The 26138-nt window shown below is 43.5% G+C and overlaps 1 protein-coding gene across 3 annotated transcripts in view; it reads left to right on the plus strand.

Annotated features, from left to right (window-relative positions):
- STK24 (serine/threonine kinase 24) overlaps window positions 1-19838 on the plus strand; it is a 123925-nt gene extending 104087 nt beyond the window's left edge. The window contains exons 9-11 of one of the 3 annotated variants that reach the window (XM_034758223.1): window positions 60-152; window positions 2412-2548; window positions 16467-19838. In XM_034758223.1, the coding sequence (XP_034614114.1) occupies window positions 60-152; window positions 2412-2548; window positions 16467-16503 (267 nt within the window). In that variant the 3' untranslated portion in view covers window positions 16504-19838. The remainder of the gene's footprint in view (window positions 1-59; window positions 153-2411; window positions 2549-16466) is intronic. The other 2 variants (XM_034758225.1, XM_034758226.1) reach the window with 2 other exon arrangements.
- Window positions 19839-26138: the final 6300 nt, after the last annotated feature.

Here is a 26138-nt window from a genome sequence, read left to right on the forward strand (position 1 = left end):
AGGCTCAGAGTTATTTTGAAGCTACAATGTAAATGTTAATCGCACTTACTCTATTACAGATGACACTCTTTTTTCTCTTAAAGGAAAAAGATACCCCCAGGCGTCCTTTGTCTCAGTGTTTATCTGCAATTATATCTCCTTTATTTGTGGAGGTAAGCTGCCTCTGAAAACTTAGTTATTTATAGTATCTATATATATGTCTCTGTGGAGAATGGCATATCCAAGGATACTGTAATTGATAGGTTAACTCTCCTTATGGCCCAGCAGTAGCATTCTGGTTTATTGGTGTGTCATCTGTTTCTTTCCTAGTTTGTTTACAGCAATGCTCATTTGTGCAGAGCAACCACATCACTTACACTAATTGAAGAGAATGAGGAGAGAAAATAAAGCTGGGAGACAATTCAATAAAGAGGGGAGGTGTGTGTTACTGCTTGAACTGCAGTGCACCAGTTTTTCCTATTATTGGGTCTTTTTGTCTAATCTGCATTCAGCTCCTCACTTCTCCCCAACTTCTGCTTGGTGGACTAGGCTAAGAGAGTTTAAAAGGTTCAAAGCCCTGAAGTATAAATGCTGAACTTGTACTGGAATCTAACAAACTATTTTATGCAGATATTCTGTAGAATGGTTCTTTAATTTTTTATAAGTGTATTTACATATGAAGGGGAATACAGACATAATATAGAGTCAGTTACTTTAAAAAAAATCTATAGAACTGTATTTGATATTATTAAGCAGTCCTTTCCTACCCTAGCATTGCTGTAGAATAAGGACAAGATTTTCTTTTAAACCACGTTTCAATCTTTACAACTGTGCTTCCCTTGTGGGTGGAAAAAACAGAGGGCTCCAAAAGTATTTTCCTAATCAAAGGAGCCCCAGTCTCGAGGAGGCTCCTGGAAGGTTTCCATGCCACGTAGCAAGCATATTGAACACAGTAGAGCAGATACTTACCCAGAAGAATGGTCTCTGCACCAGAGCTTATTCAGACTCAGCGGAGAGTCGACTTGTCAGTCTCATCTGTAAAATGGTGAATAGCATTTTCCTTCCTCATGGGGATGTTGGGTCTTAAATTTATTAGGGGTTGGACGCTTGTAGGCTGAGTGAATTGCACACTCCAGAGGCTCCTTCCATTCTTCTGTTCCCCTCCACAAGTTCCCTGTGTGCCACCCTCCTATGCCCCTCTATTTCAGGGGCTCCCTGCTGCTCCCCTCCCCTCATCTCTCATGCCAGGGATTCTGTCTGTTCCCATCTCTTCTTCCCACCCCCATGTCATAGACTGTATTTCATCCCATTTCTCCCATGGCAGGGGCACTGTGTGTGTGTGTGTGTATATCCCCCCCTTTCCCAGAACTGCAGTTTCCCCATCCCATTTCTGCCCTCCCTCTGGGGCCCTGCTTTTTTCCCCTCCCCAATTTCCACTCTCCCTATTCTGGTTTCCTGCTTTCACAGCCACACACCTGGCTCCCCGCCTCTGGATTCCTGCATCCCCCATCACCACCACTCCTCACCACTTGATTTCCTTGTGGGTCTCTGCTTAGTCATCCTCTCTTCCCCCGAAGAGCAAGTCCTTTTCCTCACTCCCCTCTGGGTCCCTGTTTCCCCCCATCACCACTGCCTCATCTCTCTCTTCCCTCCTGCTTCCACTTCTCCCTCATGTGTTCCCTGCTACTCCACTCTTTTATCTCCATTTAGCTCCTTACACACTCTGTCTGTAAGATTCTTTGATTCCTATTAGAATCCAACCTACAGACACTCCCAATGCAGCCAGTTAAGCTGCTGCTTCTCATGTGTAGGCAGCAGCAGATTCCATTCCTGCAGCATCAGGGAGTGTGGGGGACCTGATTTTCCTCTGACCTAGGCTTTTTCCAGTATTCTTATTTGAACCAAAATAAGTAGGATTCTGTCCAGTGAGACCTAGAACATTCACTGAAATTTTAGAATTGGTCAGCTGCAATGTTCAAAGTTATTGTGTAACAGACACTCAGCGAACTAACATTTTAAAGTGCTGTGAAATCCTCACATGGAAGGTCCTATGAAAGTACAAAGTGTAGTACAAAATTAGTAAGACTAACTCTTACTTTGTACGCAACAGCACCTTTCTAAAATCTGGAAAATAGAATTGCCGGTGACCTCAGATAATCCTTGGTTTCTTGGGTTGGGGGTTTCACATCCCACATGACCACTTGATTTTTGTGAATGCTTAGACTGCTCTTTTAGTGGCCTGTGATAAAAATCTCACGTTACAAATAGTGTGTTTCTATAGCTAGACTTTTTATGATAACATTTAAAAAAAATGAATGTACTAATTCTCAGGAGTCTAGCTCTGTGGAAACATAGAAATCAACACATAATATTACATGTTCAAATATTTGGCAGATAATTACATTGTTAATGTAGTTTTACCATTTTTTTAGTTGAAAGAGAAAAGTCAGGCATATGGTGACAACATGGGGTCCATAGAAGAACTGAGAGAAGCTATTTATTTAGCTGAGGAGGCTTGTCCAGGCATTTCAGATACCATGGTGTCGCAGCTTGTACAGAGGCTTCAGAGGTAACAATAAAAATACCTTTGCATTATGACTTACAGAAAATTGCAAGATTTACTTTAATATTTGCCAAGTATTTTGTAAAATACAAGTGCCGACTGATATTTCTGTATTATAAAGATAAAATATTTTCTGATGTGCTTTTACTTTGTTTATGAAAATTTAATTGTTTAATAGAAAAATTCTCAGCCTATCAGGAACTTAAATTTCTTTTTCCTGTCTTCACTATATAAACTCACTTTCACACACTGCATACTGTATGTTGAATGTGTTGTCTGCAAAGCCAAACCAGAAAAAGAACACTACCATGAGTTACATTTTAAATGGTAGGTATACGAAACTGCTTAGAGATTTTCAATGTGGGATATAGTCCCAGGAGAGAGTGATTAGTGGTGTGTGTGTGTGTGTGTGTGTGTGTGTGTGTGTGTATTTTAAAAAGAATACTTGAATAGTTTACATTCATGACTATTGACCTCTGCTGTCTCCTGGTAGAAAAGGAAGAGATCAAATATCAGATTTGGAAATTTCCTTTACTCATTGGCCTACAATGAATGTGGGTTCCAAATTTCAAGATACTAGCTCAATGGAAATGTGTGTGTGGGGTGTATTAAATATTACATGAAAATAAAATAGAAAGTGCTGTTGTGCCCACTATAATTAAAGGTAAAAACTGTTTGCATTTTAAAACCCTCTTCTTTTCTGGTTCAGAACTTGTGAATCATTCTCTTTCCACTCTTGAGTTCTGTCCAAAAGTGTAATTTTGGAAAAGTTCAAACTAAATCTCTTTAGTTGCTAAAATAACTAGTGCCCAAAAGAAATATGTTTCAAAGTGGTCTAATAAGGATACATCAATGAATTGTGTGTACTTTACCAATATTTAAAAAAACAACAACAACAAAAACAGGATAATAGTTGAAAGCAATTTAAAAAAAATACTATGCAGAGTGCACAATAATGTTCATTAGCGTTGTCCAATATGTTTACCTTAATACATTTTTTCCCCTTTCATCACAAGGAAAATGCTCATTGAGGTTAAGCCAGTGTTTCAAGGTTTATTGTCTTCAGACTGCTGCTGGAACAATCTTGCATGACAGAGATTGTATAAACATATCAACAAATTTTCAAAAAGTCTTCCATTTTAACATAAAAGTAGTAAGTTGTGGATATGAATAACTATGGTTCCCTTGATTTTTGGACCTCCATATTTTTTGCCTCATTGTTTTAAATTCTTCTGCCTTAATGCAGATACTCTTGTTTTTAGGATCTGGGTGCTCATGTAAATAGTTCTTACTCGTGTAAGCAATCTCATTAAAGTTAAAGACCACTTGTGATTAAGGGTATGCAAATTGAGCCCTTAGTGTGCTTGTATAATAATATACTTTTTTTTTAAATAATCTCAATGCCTGTAACTCACAGTTATAATATACATCTGTTTTGGCAATATACCAATATGTCTTGGGTTCCATCTTAAGTGGAGTTTAATGAAGAAACCATTAATATTTCTAGATGTGAAGCATTTGTTCATATTCTGGTTTGAGAAACGTAATTATGGTTGAATTTAAATTTGTATATTGAAATTAATTATTTCTTTATAAATAAAGTTCTACATAATTTAAAAAGGGCCACTTAAACTAAAATTAAGTTTTGAGTTTTTTACAGAAATCCCCAAATATATTGATAGTAACTGAACATCCAGGGCTGTAATGGGATGAATTATACATGTTGTTTCAGAGAGTTTCTGTAGGACCAACCACTGTATGTTTACTAGTAAAATTAAAAACAAATGCAAATTTGGTAAAATATGTAATTGCTTTATAAAGTCTAGTGTAAATCTGTTTGATGCAGTTCAAGATTATTCATAGTAAACTTGTCTAGAGAATGAACAAAACCAGTCACCTTAAAAAAAAAAAAAAAAAAAAAAAAAAAGCCATATTAAATGAATATTAAGGACAAAGGATGTTGCTGAGCATGACCTCTTGCACCTGTGCATTGCAGCAGCAGATGAGTCATACAGAAACCAACCATCTATCAGAATATTTCAAACAGTAGGAAATGCTGTGTATAAAAACCTCTGGAAAATGTATATTTCACAGCTAAATATGTACATCAGCTAATCAGTTTTTGTACTGTATTGACATAAGCCAGATTTCGTACAGGAAGAATTTGAGTTGTAATATGTTTGTCTATAATTATAAGAAACAAGTATAAAGAATTAATATGCAATACTAGGGCTGTCAAGTGATTAAAAAAATTAATTGTGAATAAAAAAATTAATCGCGATTAATTGTGCTGTTAAACAATAATGGAATACCTTTGATTTAAATACTTTTGAATGTTTTCTATATTTTCAAATATATTGATTTCAATTGCAATACAGAATACAAAGTGGTACAGTACTGTTAATATTTATTTTTTATTACAAATATTTGCACTGTAAAAAACAAAAGAAATAGTATTTTTCAATTTACCTAATACAAGTACTGTAGTGCAATCTCTTTATCATGAAAGTTGAACTTAAAAATGTAGAATTATGTACAAAAAAAACCTGCATTCAAAAATAAAACAATGTCAAACTTTAGAGCCTACAAATCCAATCAGTCCTACTTCTTGTTCAGCCAGTCCATCAGACAAACAAGTTTGTTTACATTTGCAGAAGATAATGCTGCCCGTTACTTGTTTACAGTGTCACCTGAAAAAGAGAACGCATTTGCATGGCACTGTTTGTAGCCGGCGTCGCAAGATATTTATGTGCCAGATGAGGTAAAGATTCATGTCCCTTCATGCTTCAGCCACTATTCCAGAGGACACGTGTCCATGCTGATGACAGGTTCTGCTCAATAGCCGTCCAAAGCAGTGTGGACCGACGCATGTTCATTTTCATCATCTGAGTCAGATGGCACTACCAGAAGGTTGATTTTCTTTTTTGGTGGTTCAGGTTCTGTAATTTCCGCATTGGAGTGTTGCTTTTTTAAAACTTCTGAAAGCATGCTCCATACCTCATCCTTCTAAGATTTTGGAAGGCACTTCAAATTCTTAAATCTTGGACCAAGTGTTGTAGCTATCTTTAGAAATTTCACATTGGTACCTTCTTTGCATTTTGTCAAATTTTGCAACGGAAGTGTTCTTAAAATGAATAATATGTGCTGAGTCATGATCCGAGACTGCTGTAACATGAAATATATTGCAGAATATGGGTAAACCAGAGCAGGAGGCATACAATTCTCCCCCAAGGAGTTCAGTCACAAATTTAATTAACACATTATTTTTTTAAGGAGCGTCATCAGCATGGAAGCATTTCCTCTGGAATGGTTGCCGAAGCATCAATAGGCATATGAATCTTTAGCGCATCTGGCACGCAACAGTGTCATACAAACGCCTGTTCTCACTTTCTGGTGACGTAATTAAGAAGTGGGCAGCATTATCTCCTGTAAATGTAAACAAACCTTTTCGTGTTAGCTATTGGCTAAATAAGACTGAGTGGACTTGTAGGCTCTAAAGTTTTACATTGTTTTGTTTTTGAGTGCAATTATGTAACAAAAAAAATTAAGTTGTACTTTCATGATAAAGAGATTGCACTACAGTACTTGTATGAGGTGAATTGAAAAATACAATTTCTTTTATTTATCATTTTTACAGTGCAACTATTTGTAATCAAATATACTATAAGTGAGCACTGTACACTTTGTATTCTGTGTTGTAATAGAAATCAATATATTTGAAAATGTAGAAAAACATCCAAAATATTCAATAAATTTCAATTGGTATTCTATTATTTAACAGTGCGATTAAACTGTGATGAATTGCGATTAATTGTTTTAGTTAATCGCATGAATTAACTGTGATTAATCAACAGCCCTATTTAATACATATTCCTTAACCAACCCTCATCTGAATCCCTCTGTTATACTCACACCTTCAGACAATCCCTCTTCTCATCAATAATACTTGCTTTATCTGACTTTACTTAATAATACTTTATCTGTTGTTCAGGGTCTTGTCTTTTTTCTTATCTTACTGTGACTGTAAACTCTTTGCAGTAGGGACTATCTTTACCTGCATTTGCACATTGCTATTTAATTTTATGGTGCTGTATAAATTACTTCAAAGAAATTCATTGCATTATTACTCATTTAATGATACTGTAATTAACGCAATGATTTTGTAGTTAAAAATAATTAATATTCTTCTTCGAGTGATTGTTCATGTCCATTCCAAGCAGGTGTGTGCGCGCCGCGTGCACGCCAGCCGGAAGATTTTACTATAGCAGCGTCCGTGGGGTCGGCTTCGGCGCCCCCTGGAGTGGCGCCTTCATGGCGCTGTATATAGGTGCCAGCCGACCCTCCACCCCCTCAGTTCCTTCTTACCGCCGATGACGGATAGCTGGAACTTTGCTTGCTCTTCAGCAATTGTAGCAGTGTTCCGTCGTTGTTGTTAATAGTTAGTTAGTTTGTTGTTAAGTGTTAGCTTAGTTAGTTGTTACTTGTGGGGGTTTCCCCCAAGTTTTTGTCGCCCCGCTGGGGCATGCCCGGGTCCCTGGGGTTCAAACTGTGCCGGGACTGCGGGAAATTCATGCCGAAGAGTGACCTGCACTCTTCTTGCTTGAGGTGCCTAGGCAAGAGCCACCAAAAAGACAGGTGCAGTATCTGCAGGGCTTTTCGCCCCAGGACTCTCAAAGATAGAGAGCAGAGACTTAAAGTCCTTCTAATGGAGGCGGCCCTGTGACCGCAATCAGATCCCGGGCCTACTGAGACGGCACCAAGCACTTCATCCTTGGCGCGCAGTGCTCCGGCGCCGGAGATGAGTCGTGAGGCCAAGGCCGCCAAACCTCGGCACCGGAAAGAGTTGGCGCACAAGAAACCGGCCTCTATGAGACACCGTTCCCCATCGCCGGTGCCGGTTAAAAAGAACAGTCCGGTGAGGGATCGTTCTCCACACCGGGACTCTAAAGGGCCTGTGCCATCCATGTCTACTGCAGGACAACTCGCGCCACAGACCCACCCGGCTATCCCGTTAACTCCCGCCCCGGAGAGGGTACGGTCGAGTCCGGAAAGGCCCAGATCCCCGGACACAATGGAGGAAGTGCGCCTCCCATCGACGCCGGAGATGTTCGAGGCCGCCTCAGACCTCTTGAACCTCCCGGTGCTGGAGTCGCCGCACCGGTGCAGAGAACCTCCGGCTACCACTCGGCCCCATTATCAATCTAGGGGTAAGCCGGCATTGCTCTCGCCGCGTTCCCCGCGCCGCGCCACTCTAGCAGCACCGGTGCAGACAGCACCCTCTACGGCGACAGTGGGTACCACGCCTCCTATGTCCTCCTACTCGGAAACTTCGGACTCGGAGGCAGACTCTTATCGCTCTAACAGATCGAACGGTAGGCGATCGTCCTCCCGTACGAGTGCCCTGCCATACCCACCACAGTGGCAGCAGCAGCAGTGGCAACCGCCCCCCCAGTGGCCATTCTGGACGCCATGGGCCTACCACCAGTCAGTGGGTCAGGCATACGGACCCCGCTCACGAGTCGCATCTGTCTCTTCGGCGTCTGCGGTACCGCCGCTAATGCCACCACCATCAGCACCGCCGTCTGACAGGAGTGTGCCACAAAGGGACACGGCACCGCCTACCCAGACGACGGCACCGACTGGGACCTTGCTCCCAACACCACAGGCACCATCCAACACGCCTTGTCGCTCGGTGTTGACCCCGGTACCGGCCGCGGTGCCGCATCCCGAGTCTGCACCGGCCACGCAGCCTGAGTACCGTGTGCCGCAGGCCCTCGTGGAGGGAGAAGAGGTATAGAATCATAGAATCATAGAATATCAGAGTTGGAAGGGACCTCAAGAGGTCATCTAGTCCAACCCCCTGCTCAAAGCAGGACCAATTCCCAGCTAAATCATCCCAGCCAGGGCTTTGTCAAGCCGGGCCTTAAAAACCTCCAAGGAAGGAGACTCCACCACCTCCCTAGGTAACGCATTCCAGTGTTTCACCACCCTCCTAGTGAAATAGTTTTTCCTGATATCCAACCTGGACCTCCCCCACTGCAACTTGAGACCATTGCTCCTTGTTCTGTCATCTGCCACCACTGAGAACAGCCGAGCTCCATCCTCTTTGGAACCCCCCTTCAGGTAGTTGAAGGCTGCTATCAAATCCCCCCTCATTCTTCTCTTCTGGAGACTAAACAATCCCAGTTCTCTCAGCCTCTCCTCATAAGTCATGTGCTCCAGACCCCTAATCATTTTTGTTGCCCTCCGCTGGACTCTTTCCAATTTTTCCACATCCTTCTTGTAGTGTGGGGCCCAAAACTGGACACAGTATTCCAGATGAGGCCTCACCAATGTCGAATAAAGGGGAACGATCACGTTCCTCGATCTGCTGGCAATGCCCCTACTTATACAGCCCAAAATGCCGTTAGCCTTCTTGGCAACAAGAGCACACTGTTGACTCATATCCAGCTTCTCGTCCACTGTGACCCCTAGGTCCTTTTCAGCAGAACTGCTACCTAGCCATTCGGTCCCTAGTCTGTAGCAGTGCATGGGATTCTTCCGTCCTAAGTGCAGGACTCTGCACTTGTCCTTGTTGAACCTCATCAGGTTTTTTTCTGCCCAATCCTCTAATTTGTCTAGGTCCCTCTGTATCCGATCCCTACCCTCTAGTGTATCTACCACGCCTCCTAGTTTAGTGTCATCTGCAAACTTGCTGAGAGTGCAGTCCACACCATCCTCCAGATCATTAATAAAGATATTAAACAAAACCGGCCCCAGGACCGACCCTTGGGGCACTCCACTTGAAACCGGCTGCCAACTAGACATGGAGCCATTGATCACTACCCGTTGAGCCCGACGATCTAGCCAGCTTTCTATCCACCTTACAGTCCATTCATCCAGCCCATACTTCTTTAACTTGGTGGCAAGAATACTGTGGGAGACCGTATCAAAAGCTTTGCTAAAGTCAAGAAATAACACATCCACTGCTTTCCCCTCATCCACAGAGCCAGTTATCTCATCATAGAAGGCAATTAGGTTAGTCAGGCACGACTTCCCCTTCATGAATCCATGCTGACTGTTCCTGATCACTTTCCTCTCCTCTAAATGTTTCATAATTGATTCCTTGAGGACCTGCTCCATAATTTTTCCAGGGACTGAGGTGAGGCTGACTGGCCTGTAGTTCCCCGGATCCTCCTTCTTCCCTTTTTTAAAGATGGGCACTACATTAGCCTTTTTCCAGTCATCTGGGACCTCCCCCGATCGCCATGAGTTTTCAAAAATAATGGCTAATGGCTCTGCAATCTCACCCGCCAACTCCTTTAGCACCCTCGGATGCAGCGCATCCGGCCCCATGGACTTGTGCACGTCCAGTTTTTCTAAATAGTCCCGAACCACTTCTTTCTCCACAGAGGGCTGGTCACCTTCTCCCCATGCTGTACTGCCCAGTGCAGCAATCTGGGAGCTGACCTTGTGCGTGAAGACAGAGGCAAAAAAATCATTGAGTACATTAGCTTTTTCCACATCGTCGGTAGATGAAGGCCCTCTTCAAGGGATCTCTTCCTCCTCATCTCCGGACGAGGCGGTAGCGGGAACCTCAGTGGCACCGGCCTTGGAGGACAATAGGATCCTCCAACAACTGCTTACTCGAGCAGCCCAAAGCCTTTCGATCCAGACTGAGGAGATCGAGGTAGACACGGATCCGGTGATTGATATCCTGACCCTGTCAGGCCCATTCAGGGTAGCCCTACCTCTCACAAAGACCATTACGGACACAGCCCGCACCTCGTGGCAAACCCCTGCCTCATTGGCTCCTATGGCCAAAAGGACTGAGAGGCGATATTTCGTTCCAACCAAGGGCTATGAACATCTTTATACACACCCTCCCCCGGATTCCCTAGTGGTGGATGCTGCCAACCAGAGGGAATGGCAGGGGTTTCAAGGGGCTACGCCTAAAAATAGAGAGGCCAAAAAGTTGGACCTGTTCGGGCGCAAGGTTTATTCAACGGGGGGCCTGCAGTTGCGCATTGCCAATCAGCAAGCCATAGCGAGCCGGTATGGACACAACACGTGCTCGGCTTTGTCTAGGTTCACGGACCTCCTTCCGCAGGAGTCGCAAACTGAGTTTTCCGCCCTGGTTGAGGAGGGAAGATTGATTACCCGGTTTCTCTACAGGCGGCCCTGGACACGGCCGATTCAGCTTCACGCACGTTGGCGACTGGTCTGGTCATGAGGCGTGGAGTCTGGCTTCAAGTGTCCGGCCTCCCTCATGAGGTCCAACAAACGATCCAGGACCTCCCTTTCGAAGGGCCCACGCTCTTCTCAGAGAAAACCGATAAGAGGCTTCATAGCCTAAAGGACTCACGGACCACCCTCCGTTCACTAGGCTTCCACACCCCTGTCACCCAGCGTAGACCGTTTAGGCCACCGCAGGCCCCTCGGCCGTACCAACCTCAAAATCAAGGGGATGGCTCGCGCAGAAGGCCAAGGGCTGGCAGGAGGAGGCAACAACAACAGCCCTTCGGCCAGTCTTCTACCCAACCAAGGCCTACACAGGGGCCTAGATCACCATTTTGATGGCCCGGTCGAGGACAACCTACCGGTCAGAACTCTGGATCCTACCACCCTTACCTTTTTGTCACGTCTGTCCCCCTTCTATCGTGCGTGGGCCCGGATCACGTCCAACGCTTGGGTGCTTCACACGGTAGAGGAGGGATACTCTATCCAGTTTTCCTCTCTCCCGCCCCACCAGCCCCTCTCCCCGTCCCTCTTCAGGGACCCTTCTCACGAGCAACTTCTACTTCAAGAAGTTCAGTCCCTCCTCGCATCAGGGGCAGTAGAGGAGGTTCCTCAGGAGCTACGGGGCAAGGGCTTCTATTCTCGATATTTCCTAATACTGAAAGCGAAAGGGGGCCTCAGACCCATTCTAGACTTGCGCAGTCTCAATAAGTATGTGAAGAAGCTCAAGTTCCGCATGCTCTCCCTGTCTCTCATCATTCCTTCCATGGATCCAGGAGACTGGTATGCCGCCCTCGACTTAAAGGACGCATACTTTCATATTGCGATAATCCCTCGGCACAGGCATTACCTCAGGTTTTTCGTGGGCAATGCTCATCTACAATTTACTGTTCTGCCCTTTGGTCTGTCAGCGGCCCCAAGGGTCTTCACGAAGTGCATGGCAGTCGTGGCTGCCTTCCTACGCAGACACGGGATCCAGGTGTTTCCCTACCTGGACGATTGGCTCATCAAGGGCAGGACCAGGGCGCAAGTGGAGGCTCAGGTGGTCTTTGCCAGGCAAACCTTCCTCGAGCTCAGCCTCTTACTCAACGAGGCCAAGTCCATACTATCTCCAACCCAAAAAATCGAATTCATAGGAGCGGTTCTGGACACACGCCAGGGCATATCTCCCAGATGCCAGATTCCGGACTATATCCAACATTATCCTGGGCCTCCAACATTACCCCACCACCACAGCAAGAGGCTGCCTCAAATTACTAGGGCACATGGCAGCATGTACCTACGTGGTGAGACACGCCAGACTCAGATTGCGCCCACTCCAGTCTTGGTTGGCATGGGTTTATCGGCCAGTCAGGGACTCCCTAGTGTCTTTGGTGACGTTACCTTGGCCGGTACTGGACTCCCTTCAATGGTGGCTCGACCCGCGGGTGGTCTGTGCAGGAGTTCCTTTCCTCGACCCCGAACCCTCCCTCTCCCTGGTAAGGGATGCATTGGATTGGGAATGGGGTGCTCCTTTGGACGATCTCAGAACCCAAGGCCTTTGGTCACGAGAGGACCTTTTGCTCCACATCAATGTCAGGGAATTACGAGCTGTGCACCTCGCATGCATAGCCTTCAAATCCCAGCTGGCAGGCAGATGCGTTTCTGTCCTCACGGACAATACTCCAACAATGTTCTATATCAACAGACAGGGTGGTGCTCACTCCTCTCCCCTTTGCCGGGAAGCCGTCGCATTATGGGACTTTTGTGTACAGAACGTCATTCACCTGACAGCATCCTACCTCCCGGGGGCACAAAACGGGCTCGCGGACACACTCAGCCGCTCGTTCCAGGTCACGAGTGGTCTATCCGCTGGGATATAGTTCTCTCAATTTTCCGGCTCTGGGGTCATCCCCAGGTGGACCTGTTTGCCTCCACCAAGAACAGGAAGTGTCAACAATTCTGCTCCCTCAGGGGATGCAGTCCGGGGTCCCTAACAGACGCCTTTCTCCTTTCTTGGGCAGACGGGCTATTTTATGCCTTTCCCCCGATTCCCATGATTCATCGAGTAATCCTCAAGGCCCGCAGAGATCACGCGCGGCTCATCCTGATAGCGCCGGCGTGGCTGCGCCAGCACTGGTACACGTTTCTCCTGCACATATCTATGCGGGAGCCACTCAGGTTGCCCCTACTGCCAGACTTGATCACACAGGATTGCGGTCACCTGCTTCACCGGAACCTGGAGTCGCTCCACCTTACGGCCTGGATGCTCCATGGCTAAACCCAGTGGAGTTGCAATGCTCTCATCAGGTCAGGCAGGTCCTTCTGGGTAGCAGGAAACCCTCTACAAGGACCACGTACTTGGCCAAGTGAAAGCGCTTCTCCCTCTGGGCCACACAATGGGGTCAGGCCCCCTTGCTCACCCAGGTCCCTCTCATATTGGACTATTTGCTACATCTGAGACATCTGGGACTACCTCTCTTGTCGGTTTGAGTACACCTTGCTGCAATCTCGGCGTTCCACCCGGGAGAGGGGGGTACCTCTGTGTTTGCGAACCCACTCGTTACCCGGTTCCTCAAGGACCTTGACAGACTGTTCCCACACATCCGCCAACCTGTCCCGGCTTGGGACCTCAATTTGGTCCTGTCCGTCCTCACAGGGCCCCCCTTCGAGCCGTTGGGTTCGTGCTCACTGTTATATCTTTCATATAAGGTCGCATTCTTGGTGGCTATCACATCAGCCCGGAGGGTGTCCGAACTCAGAGCTCTAACATCTGAACCCCCGTACACCGTCTTCCACAAGGACAAGGTCCAACTCAGGCCGCACCCAGTGTTCCTGCCTAAGGTGGTTTCCCCTTTTCACATGGGTCAAGACATTTTTCTCCCGGTCTTTTATCCGAAACCACGCTCCTCTACGAGGGAGCGTAGGTTGCATTCCCTCGACGTTCGCAGGGCTCTTGCTTTCTATATCGAAAGGACGAGGTCCTTCAGGAAGTCAACCCAACTTTTCTTTGCTGTGGCCGACAGGATAAAAGGGCTACCGGTCACGTCACAGCGAATTTCGGCTTGGATCAGAACCTGCATCCGTGAGTGCTACAGTCGGGCCAATATACCAGCCCCGCCTATCACGGCCCACTCCACAAGAGCGCAGGCCTCTTCTGCTGCGTTCCTGGCCCGGATCCCGACACAGGAAATTTGTAGAGCGGCCTCCTGGTCCTCAATCCACACCTTTACGGCGCACTACGCCATCATACACCAGGCCAGAGATGATGCTGCTTTTGGCCGCACAACCCTCCAGTCTGCAGTAACCTCCGACCCCACCGCCTAGATTCAGGCTTGTGAGTCACCTGCTTGGAATGGACATGAACAATCACTCGAAGAAAAAAAAACGGTTACTCACCTTTTCGTAACTGTTGTTCTTCGAGATGTGTTGTTCATGTCTATTCCAATACCCACCCTCCTTCCCCTCTGTCGGCGTATCGGCAAGAAGGAACTGAGGGGGTGGAGGGTCGGTTGGCCCCTACATAAAGCTCCATGAAGGCGCCACTCCGGGGGGCGCCGAAGCCGATCCTACGGACGCTGCTATAGTAAAATCTTCCGGCTGGCGTGCACGCGGCGTGCGCACACCTGCTTGGAATGGACATGAACAACACATCTCGAAGAACAACAGTTACGAGAAGGTGAGTAACCGTTTTTTCCTAAAACATAAAATCAGTTCTTCTTTCTTTTAAATACATTTTCAATTTTTATTGCCATACATTTTAAAATAATTTTTATTAAGTTGACCACTTTTTAAGTTTATAAAGTTTATCAACTTTATTAAGTTGACCCTGCTGTCATAAGAAAAATTGAAAAGCTTTATCTGAGACTTTGCATAATTTTTAACCCCCTCTGTGTAGGATAATCTGCTGTCCATGCTCTGTTAGCAGATTGAAGCTGAGTAAGCCTGAGAGGTTGATCAAAAAGTCTTTACAAAAAATTATTTCAAGACTTTAAAACTAAACTTCCATCAGAAAAATGTTTTTGCATTTGAATAAAATATTTTTCAGGCATATTCATCTTTTTTGTCAGTTTCAGATAATCATAGAAATGTAGGACTGCAAAGCACCGTGAGAGGTCAGCTAGTCCAACTCCCCATCCTGAGGTCGGATCAAATATACTTAGACGAACTCTGACAGGTGTTTGTCTAACCTGTTCTTAAAACCTCCCTGTGACCGGGTTCCCACAACCTCCCTTTGGAAGTGTATTTCAGTGCTTAACTATCCTTATAGTTAGAAAGATTTTCCTGTTATCTAATCTAAATCTTCCCTGCTGCAGTTTAAGCCGATTACCTCTTGTCCTACCTTCAGTGGACATGGAGAAGAATTGGTCACTGTATAATAGCCCTTAGAAACCAGGTTTTCTAAACCTTTGATAATTTTTGTTTCTCTCCTCTGGACTCTCCAGTGTAAGAAAGATATTGGCAAAGTGTGGTGCCCAAAACTGGACACTGTACTCCAGTTGAGGTGTCACCAGTGCCGAGTAGAGTGGGACAATAACCTCCCGTGTCTTATGTATTGCACTCCTGTTAATACATCCCAGAACGATACCAGCCTTTTTTCCAAATGCATTGTATTTGATCCACTATAACCCACAGGTGCTTTTCTGCAATACTATAGCTAGTTCTTTGTATTTGTGCATTTGAGTTTTCCTTCCTAAGTGTAGTACTTTACACTTGTCTTTTATTGATTTTCATCTTGTTGATTTCAGACCAATTCTCCAGTTTGTCAAGGTCATTTGAATTCTAGTCCTGCCCTTCAAAATGCTTGCAATCCCTCCCAACTTGGTGTCATCCACAGATTTTATAAGCATACTCTTCACTTCATTATGCAAATCATTAATGATGATCCAAGTTACTAATTTCAGATATTCCTCTCTAACACAGCTATAAAGGTGAAATGATATCACTTATTTGTGCACACTTCAGTATACTTTCAATATTAAATACTGTTGCCATTTGATCACATCTTTGAACAAAAGTGTAGTCTTTTTATAGTATCAAGTTCTTTTCTTTACACATTTTAATGTCTTTTCACTGGTGATCACGATAATTCTTGCCATTAACAAGATTTTATATTTTAAAGTACAATACCTAGCCCTAGCGAGTTGTGGTGAGTACCGAGGAACAGTAGAAATTCTTAAACGGGTTCTGGTGTAGTGATTAGAGCATATTCTGGTCTCTAATATTCTTTAAAATTTAGTGAAACTTAATGTATTAAACTTTTCTTCCCCTCTCCACCCCACACCCTCCCCCCCCCCAAATAGCTTTGGAATGGGAAAGCTATTTTTTCTTTTGGTGGGAGGGAGGAAGGTCTAGTTCAAAAACTTTTTTCTGCCCCAGAACACTTTGAGGTGGCTGAGATATCAAGTTTCCCAAGGTAGGGGATTTGAATGAAAACACACAGGATTTATTAAATGATTGTGTGCCGATTAAAGACATTTGAGGATTGATTGTTGTCATTCTGGTGAACAGAACCATAGTTATGCACTTGCAATGTCTTATTTATATGATATTCAGGTCTGTAGCTTGTTTTTTTTTTTTTTAAAGTCAGAGTGTCAAAGTATGATCCTGAAAGGAAGAAAGCTTTAAGTTCCTACTTACAGCACAATTTAATGACTTTTTAATCGTTCTTTGTTATGTAACAAGAGTTTGAAAGTGACCAAAAATAACCATTTCTTTTCTTCTCCAGATATTCACTAACTGGAGGAAGTACTTCATCTCACTGAAGTATTGGTTTGAATTTTTCAAAGTCAACAGGCCATCCTGTGGTGTCTGCATTGAGGAAGTGCTCTTTAATGTTGATCTACCGCTCAATAAATGGAGTGTTCTTCAGTGAAAGGACATTCCTGAATGTGCAACAGCAAAAATGAAGTCTCTCAGATGGGGTGTTGTTTTTCAGCTCCTTAAAGCTATAGTTTTTTTTAACCATAATGCACATATTTAAGGGAGAAGTGTCTTTTTATGACATCTGCAATGTATATTTACGTTTGTGATAAGGACACTGAAGATATTGTGAAATCTCAGGTATTTTGCTTTAAGATAACTCCTTTGGGAGATAGAAAAGCATTCTGTTGGATTTGTGTACAGATTTGTATATAGTGTCATTTTTGTACTGAAACCCTTTAAACCTGTATAAGGAGTCACTGTGTACAAAATGACCAAATCTTCTGTAGATAACGTTAGTGAGGTAAATATTTGACAGGCCATAACTGAGTATTGCGCTGCCTTTATTACATGTAAAATTACAATTATGTGACAAGTGATTTTGGTTTGATTTTGTATTTGACGGGTTCACCATGAAAAGATAGTAAATGCCCTATTATGGAAATCTCCTATTTGTACCTCAGCGTATCCAAATTTCCTCATTTGTCCTGCATCCCTCTCTTTTTTACACTTGGAAGCTGGCTTTCTGATTATGGTACTACTTTTGGTTTATTTAAATTTAACACATCTTGTCTCATATAAAGCTTTAAATTGTTTATTTTTTCCCTACAGAATTTTTTCACTTTTACATTTCAGTTTTAAATTGTGCCCGTGTAGATTCTGAATCATATGTATTGTCCAGGTTTAGTAATATATACTTGTTGAAGCTTGTTGTGAAATCTAAATACCTTTTACATCTATACATATCTGAATGCTTACATAAATAAATTTTATAACCTACATATATTTTGAAATCTTGAAATATCTTACAACCTTGGCTTTCAGAGAGTTGATAAATGTTTCATAGACAGGGCAGCTGTTTTTAATTATAAAATGAAATTGTCTCGGGGAGTAAAAGAAAAAAATTGAATTTATCAGTATATAGAAAGGCCCAATTCTGTAGTCCTTAAGTCTATGCATCTCCTATCGAAACTGATGGGAGTTACAGACATCAGTATTGCAGGATTGGGCCCAAAGTACAGAGTATTCCATAATCTCTATCACAAAAAAGTATGTGAATTTTGATCGGTTGAAATGAAAATCTCCAGCACTGCTGTGGTCACTTCTGAATAACTTTATTAAGTGTTTCAGTCTCCTTGGAAATGGTAGTTGTATGTATTTTGTGAAGTGACATCTCTTCATGGTATTTACTATATAGTTTAGTATCGTTTGCTTTACCAAGGGCGGAAATAAGTAATTTGTTTCCTTGGTAGGCAGGAGAGGGAGGATTTTGTCTTGTTTTACTCCACAAATTGATAATTACACGTCAGGTGTGTATTTTTGATGCAATGTAATTGTCAGATCTCTAGTTATCTGTTCTCACATTATTTTAGAACTAGAAAACAAATGACTCTTGGAAGCGAATGAAATAAATGAATAACGTAGATACACTATACCTGCCAGCCTATAGCATAATTTTGCCAGGGAAAGGCTGATTGTTAAACGGTGTGGTTCCTATATAATGAACTAAAGAGCTGTTTTTCAACCCTCTCAACTTAATTATCATTTTAATGATTATGTAGTATTTTGTGTGCTCTTCAAGCTATGAAGACGTAGTTTAATCTAGAGGAAATAAACACACAACTGCCTCTTTACTAACTGGAAATGTGCATTTGAATCTTGATGCAGTGAAATGAGGAATTTACCCTTTTCAATGCAGAAATCAACAGAGAGTCAGTTCTGCCATTTGAGAATATGTAGTGGTAGTGTTGTGGGTGGCATATAGAAATAATCAGAGATAAACTGAAGTTTAAATGGAATCACTGAAACCTTCCCAATGTGATCTGTTACTATAAGAATGTCTTTAAATTGAAATGAGCTAGTTGGGAAAGAGCACACTTTGAAGATTTAGAGGCAAGTCAGATTTACAAGACAATATGGAGTTTCACTTTGAAATTTCTGAAGCAGAAGTTAGTCAGAAAATTGTCTGGTGTTCAGAAGGTGTAATCATTGACCTGTCCTTTTATTTTGTTATGAAAAACTACCCAGTTTGAGATTCATTGAGGATGATTGTAACAGATGATGCTTGGTGAAGGCAACCTTTGATTAAATAACTAAACAGATAGAGACACAGTTAGGTGGCCAGTTGGCCAAAAGCATAAGACTTAAAAAGAAAAACATAGTTAATTTATGGTGTAGATCTGAGTATTTTTATATATAATATATATATGTTAATGCAGATGAATCTTCAGATACGATGATTCACTTCAAAAATCAACGTTTTGTCTTGAATGTAAAATGACAATCATTTGCTGGAGAAAAATGTTAGTTTCAGAAATAAATCTGTACCAGTAATAGAAAACTTCTTTCATTTGAGGTCAATATGCCTCTGAGATAAGTATGGCATAAGCAGTCTCTGAGGCAAGATACGTAAGAAAATTTTAATATTATTTTGAGAAAATGTCTTCTGCTAAGAACTTGACATTATACTATTGCACTTAAGCTAAATTTTTCTGGTACCGGTAATGCAGCTATGTAAAAATTTATCTTGAGTAGAGTGAAGGCTCAATCCAAATTTACCTTACTAACAAGTATTACGCTAGTCATGCAGATGTTGAACTCAGTGGACTCTTCACTTGTAAGAGGTTGCGAGACTAGGCATTAAATAAACTGTTAAAAAACAAAAAAGTTAACCAGAAAAATTCTTTGAAAATGGAAAGATGTTTTTTTGTGTGTGCACATCAGGTATATGTGTTTTTTTTAGTTAATAACCTTAATTTCCCTTGCAGTTGCACTACTGTAGTTGATAAACACTGTTTAGTAGAGCCTGGTGGCATTACTATCATTGCACCAGGCCTCTGGTAAAATAATGAAACAGTTCTTCTGTTTCTCACAATGTAATCAAGTGCCATTGCCTCTTGAAAGCTCCAACAGTTTGTAAATGGTCCTTGAGTTGTACTTGTGAAGTGTCTGGTTCAGTTCTTGATCTTTTATATAGCACTTTGGTTTGTTGTTTTTTTTGTGAACACATAGTACTGATGTCTGTTTGTAACAGTTTATTTCCTTTCTTAAAGAAACATCGCTAACGTATTTCAGCTACCAATATGGCAATAAAGCGGGAGATCATCAGGAAGTGTTCATATAGGTATAAGTGTGCATAGGTATAGTGCAAGGGTCAATAAAGATCACAGAAACTAAATTATTCTTGTAGTGTGTGTGTGTGTGTGTACTTGGGGACTGGGGACATCTTAAAATGTAGCAGAAAGTCTGCGAACCTAGTTCTTCAGATTGCATACAATTTGAAGTGCTATCAATTGCACTGGGTATATGTAGTAGTTCTATCATATGTGATTGGGTTTCTGCCCTTCTTTAAGCATGCATTAAATTGTTCTCTAAGCAGAATCTAATGTGTACATTTTGTTTTCTATAACACTGCTGACTGTTTATACCCTCTGTACCTAAACTTCACTTCTGTTGTTCTGCAAGGTATTGAACACCTTGAAACTATATGACATACATATAAAGAAGGAGAAATGTAATGCTGTTATGACATCTGTGCGGTCAGTAAGAAGATATTCTAGATCCCTTTTTGGAGAAAATCTCTGGGTCTGGTGTGAACAGTCTTAAGTAATGTTAAACAGAACATTTAAAAATGGATTTCTAATTTTGAGATGATTATAGAAGATGTTTTCTAATGCACAAAGTCTGAATATATTAAACTGCAGCTTCATCTAAACAAATAACATTGCAGCTCTTTTAATAATGGCATGATGATAAATTTCACTTTATAAAATTCAGTAATCTTACAGTTGGTCTAATGAGATGGAGAATTTTAGGACTTGTCTACACACAAGCCACACCAATTCAACAGAAGAGGTGATGTTGCACTGTTTTAGATTCATTCATTAAGTTTAATCTGGCTTGTATTTAGACACATGTTGGTCCATGCCAGCTGACTTGGGCTTGTGGGGCTCTAAGAGCTGTTTAATTGCAGTGTAGACGTTTGGGCCCGGGGGTATCTAATTGCAGTGTAGACATACCTTGGGTAACATGTATCACAGGGAAATTAGTTTTCTGGTGCAGGACCTGTGGGTGGAGGCTGCTTTCATTTGAATGTTTAACGTTTCCTACAGGAAAAGGTTGATAAGGGATTGGCTTGGTATTCTGATGTATTTGTAATTTCTTTCAGATGTTCCTCCCCCCGCCCTGTAATTGTGGGGTATTGTCCTTATTTTAACTTTGGAAGGTGATTGTCCATTTGATGGTCTTATGTAGAATCAGTGGCTAGTTGTCATTTTTGTGTGTGTTTGTTTGTATAAGGACATAAGATATATCTTACCATTTTTGATTGCATAGTCAGAAGCCAGAGAGAGCAGCCTTGCTTTCTTCTTCAGGTGCTTGTGCATGGCCATTCCACTGTAGGTTTGTGTGCGTCCCAAGCACAGTCACTGGAAATTTTTCCCTGAGTGGTACCAGTCGGGGTGGCTTGAGCACTCTCTGGTGCCCTGTGGTCATAGCGCTAATATAAAGCTGACCCTGCACTCCCTCAATTCCTCCTTACTGCCCGTGATGGTCACTAGAACTGCTCTCCTTGCTATGGTAAGCTTTTCTCAGTGGACTTTGTATTTTATTTCTTTTTCCTTCATTGTTGTATATAGTTAGTGTTTGTAAATAGTTTTTGTCTTAGTTAGTATAGTTGTTTTTCCATTATAGGGGCTTCATCCGTTCCCAGTGCAAAGGTATGCCTCTGTAATCAGGCTTCAAGCCCTGTGCCTCCTGCAACAAGGCTATGCCTCTGAGCGACCTGCATTCTAGTTGCCTAAAGTGCTTGGTGATGCTCACCTCAGGGATTGCTGTCAGATCTGCCGTGAATTTAAACCCTGTACGAAGGAGGACCAGAAGGCCAGGTTAAAGTTCCTTCTAATGGAGGTGGCATTGAGACTTTCCACCAAGCTGAGCCAGTTGAACTCACCACCGAGCACCCTGACATCGGTGAGGAGTGCTCCTCCCACCGTCCGGAAGTCCCAGTACTGTTCGCATTCTCTGGTGCCGAGGAAGCACAGGAAGCAGCTAGCTGAGAGGGGACATTTCTCTGACTTTGAAGAAGGCTAGGCATGGTAAGCAAAGCAGAGTGCGACCTAGGTCAGGCCACTCCTCTGACTCGCATCACAGTCAGCACCATAGACTCTGGCACTGTTGAATCTGGTATCAGACGAACGATCGGCAGCGGAGGGACAGCAAGACACCAGTGCCATTGCGGTGCTTTCCACGCTGGAGGCATTTGCTGTCATCAGGGACCTACTCTTGGCACCGGTGTCACTGGCAGTACAGGAGTCAGTGGCATCGGTGCCGGTGGACGGGCAGGAGCATGTAGCCCCCAGTTGTTGTTTGGTTCCAGGCCCCGTTGTACCATCCAGAGGGAAACCAACCATGAGGGCCCCGGTGCAAGCTTCCCTGCCTCACCACTGATCTCCAGCACTGGTGGGAACCACGCCTCCGTGGTCACCAGCACCGCCCTGGCCATCGCGGTTCCAGTCTCCATCTTTGGACTCGGAGACAGGCTCTAGATATGCGGAGTGGGGGACGGCACCAGTCGGGCCGTGGACAGTCTGAGTTGGGGGCAGAGCCATGGCCTGCGTGGTGGCCATTTTGTACCCCGTGGGCATACCACCCAAACTAAAGGTTCCCGATCGGCCACCTCTGAACCATGGGTGCCAGAGGCTTCCACCAGTTGCCCCACCCCTAGGGGTGCCGAGGAGGTGCTGTGCCCTTGCGCTCCTCTCCCCCTCCCCCCCATGGAACCAACTCCAGTTCCTGAACCTCACCCACATCTACATGGTTCAGCCAGTGAGACAGGATGGGAGGTCCCTGGAGAGCAAGAGGGGCAGGAGGATCCTGTTTTCCCATTAGCCTGCTCATCGTCCTCCCCGGATGAGGCCTTTTGCAGGCACCTCTGTCTCTGGACCACCCCTCATAGACAGCCGCACCCACCAGGACCTCCTTCGCAGGGTGACACGCAACATGGATCTGCAGGCAGAGGAGGTGGTGGAGTTGGAGGACCCGGTTGACATCTTGGGCCCGGAAGGTCCTTCAAGGGTGACTCTGCCCCTCATTAAGACCATACAGGCCAATGCCAAGACCTTCTGGCAGACCCCGGCCTCCATCCCTTCCACTGCCAAAGGCTTTGAAAGGAAATACTTCATCCCATCAAAGGGGTACGGATATCTCTTCATGCATCTGCAGCTTTGCTCATTGGTGGTAGCAGCAGTGAACAACAAGCCCCAGCGTCTAAATCCAAGGATGCCAAGCGCATGGACTTGTTTGGGCATAAAATGTACTCGACGGGGAGGAGGTTGGGGGGGCTGGAACTCAGGATTGCCAATCAGCAGGCCATTTTGAGCAGGTATAGCTTCAGCTCCTGGAACTCAATGCTCAAGTTCAAGGAACTGGTGCCAGCTGAGTCAAGGGAGGAGTTTGGAGCTACTGATTTCGTTGGGATTGCTCCTGATTTACACTGCTACAAGGGAGGAGAGACAGGCATAGGCACTGACTCCGTGAGTGCTCCAAGGCTCAAGCACCCATGGAAAAAAATAGTGGGGATAGTCAACACCCACCAGCCACAGCTGTTCAGCTAGGCCGCCATTCAGCTGTTCGGCAGCTGGCCGGGGGATTTGGGGAGAGGGTAGAGCAGGGGCAGGAAGAGGTGGAGTTAGGGAGGGGGTGGAATGGGGGTGGAACACCTACCGGGAAAAATAAAAGTCAGTGCCTGTGACTTCACATCAACATCAGAGAGCTCAGGGCAGTTCCTCTGGCGTGTCAGGCAGACAAGCCTGCGCTGCTTCCCACAGCCCCCATTGGCCTGGAACGGCAAACCGCGGCCAGTGGGAGCTGCGATCGGCCGAACCAGTGGACGCAGGTAAACACACCGTCCCGGCCCGCCAGCAGATTTCCCTGATGGGCTGCGTGCCAAAGGTTGCTGATCCCTGGTCTATACCATTGTACTAGAATCCTCTTGGACATCCTGGCCCACAATATTTGGAATGCTGAAAAAAGTCATGGCCTGTCTGGTAAATGGTCTGTATTTCAAAGTTATGATTTCCTGAGTTCAATCAGGGATGGAAAGGAATGCTACACACCACAACTTGCCTATAATTTTATAGGTTTGCTGTAGCCCTATAGAGGACAAGATATCTGATCTTAGTCACATCCTTCTGTTCCCGGTCTTGTTTCCTGCCATCACAAATCAATTAATACTTGTGACAGCTATCTCAAAAACTACCTGAGTGTATGTCTTTGAAGAGGCATGTCTGCTGGCGCCTAGGCTTGTATGGATAGTATTCTGGTATACAACTGAATATGCTGTTGATAAATTATTTAACTTTGGGTAAGATAAATTCATGTTATAATAGTATGCCATCTTTAATGTCAATACTGTTTTATAGCATTTTCTGGGTGAACTGACAGCTGGAAAAGTGGTGCCAAAAACTTTTTATTCCTGTAGTTGACGATTCCTATTTGGCTGGTTATTTGAAAAAGCTTTATACTGCTAAAGTGTCGATGCAGAAATCATACTGACAGGTAAGAACACTCATTTTAAACTTCTGTTCTGTACCACTGCAGGGAAACTTAAAAAGGAAAAAATGGGCAAGTGGTTGGGTGGGGAGGGGCGGTTAAATGCTGGGAAGCTGCATCAGTATTTAGCCAGATCTCTGCTGGCATCAGCAATAGTGCTATATGTTGATCACCTCAGAGGCTGATGAAAAAAATGTCTCCCCTGGGCTTACTCTTTCTAGGTAGTAAAAATGAGGCATAAGCCATAGACTAATTTAAGAAATGTAAATTGCAATAAAACAGTGGAACTGGGATGACATTTGTTTAAGAGTTCAGAACAAACTCCTGAACTAGGTAGCTGAGCTACTAATAAGGGCAAAATCCTATACTCTACAACTCCGCTAAAAACACCATACTTTCAGCTGAGAGAGGAGCTGCAGGCCCCCAAAATATAAGTTCTGTTACATATATTCTTGAACAGTGGTTGGTGATACTGAAAGTTAAAGAGTTAGGTTCTTAACTGCCATTTGTGCCTTTGAAAATCTCTCCCTAAATCTTCAGTGCCAAAATACTTCTCCAATAGGTGCTTTAAAATTCTAGCACCAATTGCTTGTTTGTAACTATTACATGACAGGGACAATCCAGTATGGCTGTTGTAACAGTGTGACTCTTCATTTTATTAGCCATTAACAGAATAGTGAATAAAATAAAACTGATGGATGTGGGATGCTTAGATATCCAAAAGATTTGTGCATCTCCCATTCACAAAGCTATGAATGAAATTTGGTAACTCTGGGATAGGATGTAGAGTCCTATTCTGGATTTTAAAACTAGTTAAATATTTATTCTTACCCTTTGCTTCCTATGTTTTAATTACACCTCTACCCCGATATAACGCTGTCCTTGGGAGCCAAAAAATCTTACCGTGTTATATCGAACTTGCTTTGATCCGCCAGAGCACGCAGCCTCCCTCCCCCTCCCCCCCGAGCGCTGCTTTACCGCGTTCTATCTGAATTCGTGTTCTATCGGGTCGCGTTATATAGGGGTAGAGATGTATTATAAAGGATAGACAGGGTGCCCTAGAGATCAGTACTAAGACCTATGGTCATATCTGCAGCTGGTGTAAATTGTGGCATAGCTCCATAGACTTTCGTGGAGCTATGATGTACTTTGAGATCTGCCCCTTAGTGTATAGTAATTAAATAACTTAAATACGAGTTGCCAATTTATTGACTCAACTAGGGGACTGAGCTACCTCAGAAGGCTCCAATAAAATAGACACTGGGCAACATGTCACATTAAAAGGAACTATTTAAACAAATCAGATCTCTTAGGTTTGTGGATTAGTTTGCTGATAAGTTTTTCACTCAGTGCCCAGCAGTTGTAAATAAGATACTTGGCACCATTAAGAGAATGGAAAATAAGACTGAGAACACAGTGAAAATTAGTGTCACATGCTGATAAGAGATCAGAACAACTAGTTTGGCAAATAGAATTGTGATGATGTATGGCAGATAGCATATACAATATTAAGCTTTAAATCTTGAACCCTAGAAATGTGAGAAACTCCTTCTCTTGCCACTTATAATGGATAGCCATGTGTGCTGTCCCTAAATCTGAATGGCTGGCAGCTACTACATTAGTTTTTTTCAGTAAAGAGGCCTTGAGTTTGTGATTTGCTTCTTTCTAAGCCAGCCTGAATTTAACTTTCAGGGCACTATGAAAAGCTAATCCTTTTATTCTTTGCCTAGTGTCAGTAAATTCATGCTGGATGTAGGGAGTCTAGTTTACTTTTCAGAAGTATTAAATATTGTTTGTACATTTGCCTAAAGAAGCTGTGGTGGGTGAATTTTTAAATGTGAAAACAAATTAAATGAAAGGTAGAGAGAATTAGAAGCATTTTGCCCTTTCCCACAATAAATTATCAAAGATATTTTCTTTTTTTTAA

The sequence above is a fragment of the Trachemys scripta genome, chromosome 1 (genome assembly GCF_013100865.1).
Source record: "Trachemys scripta elegans isolate TJP31775 chromosome 1, CAS_Tse_1.0, whole genome shotgun sequence".
Lineage (NCBI taxonomy): Eukaryota > Metazoa > Chordata > Testudines > Emydidae > Trachemys > Trachemys scripta.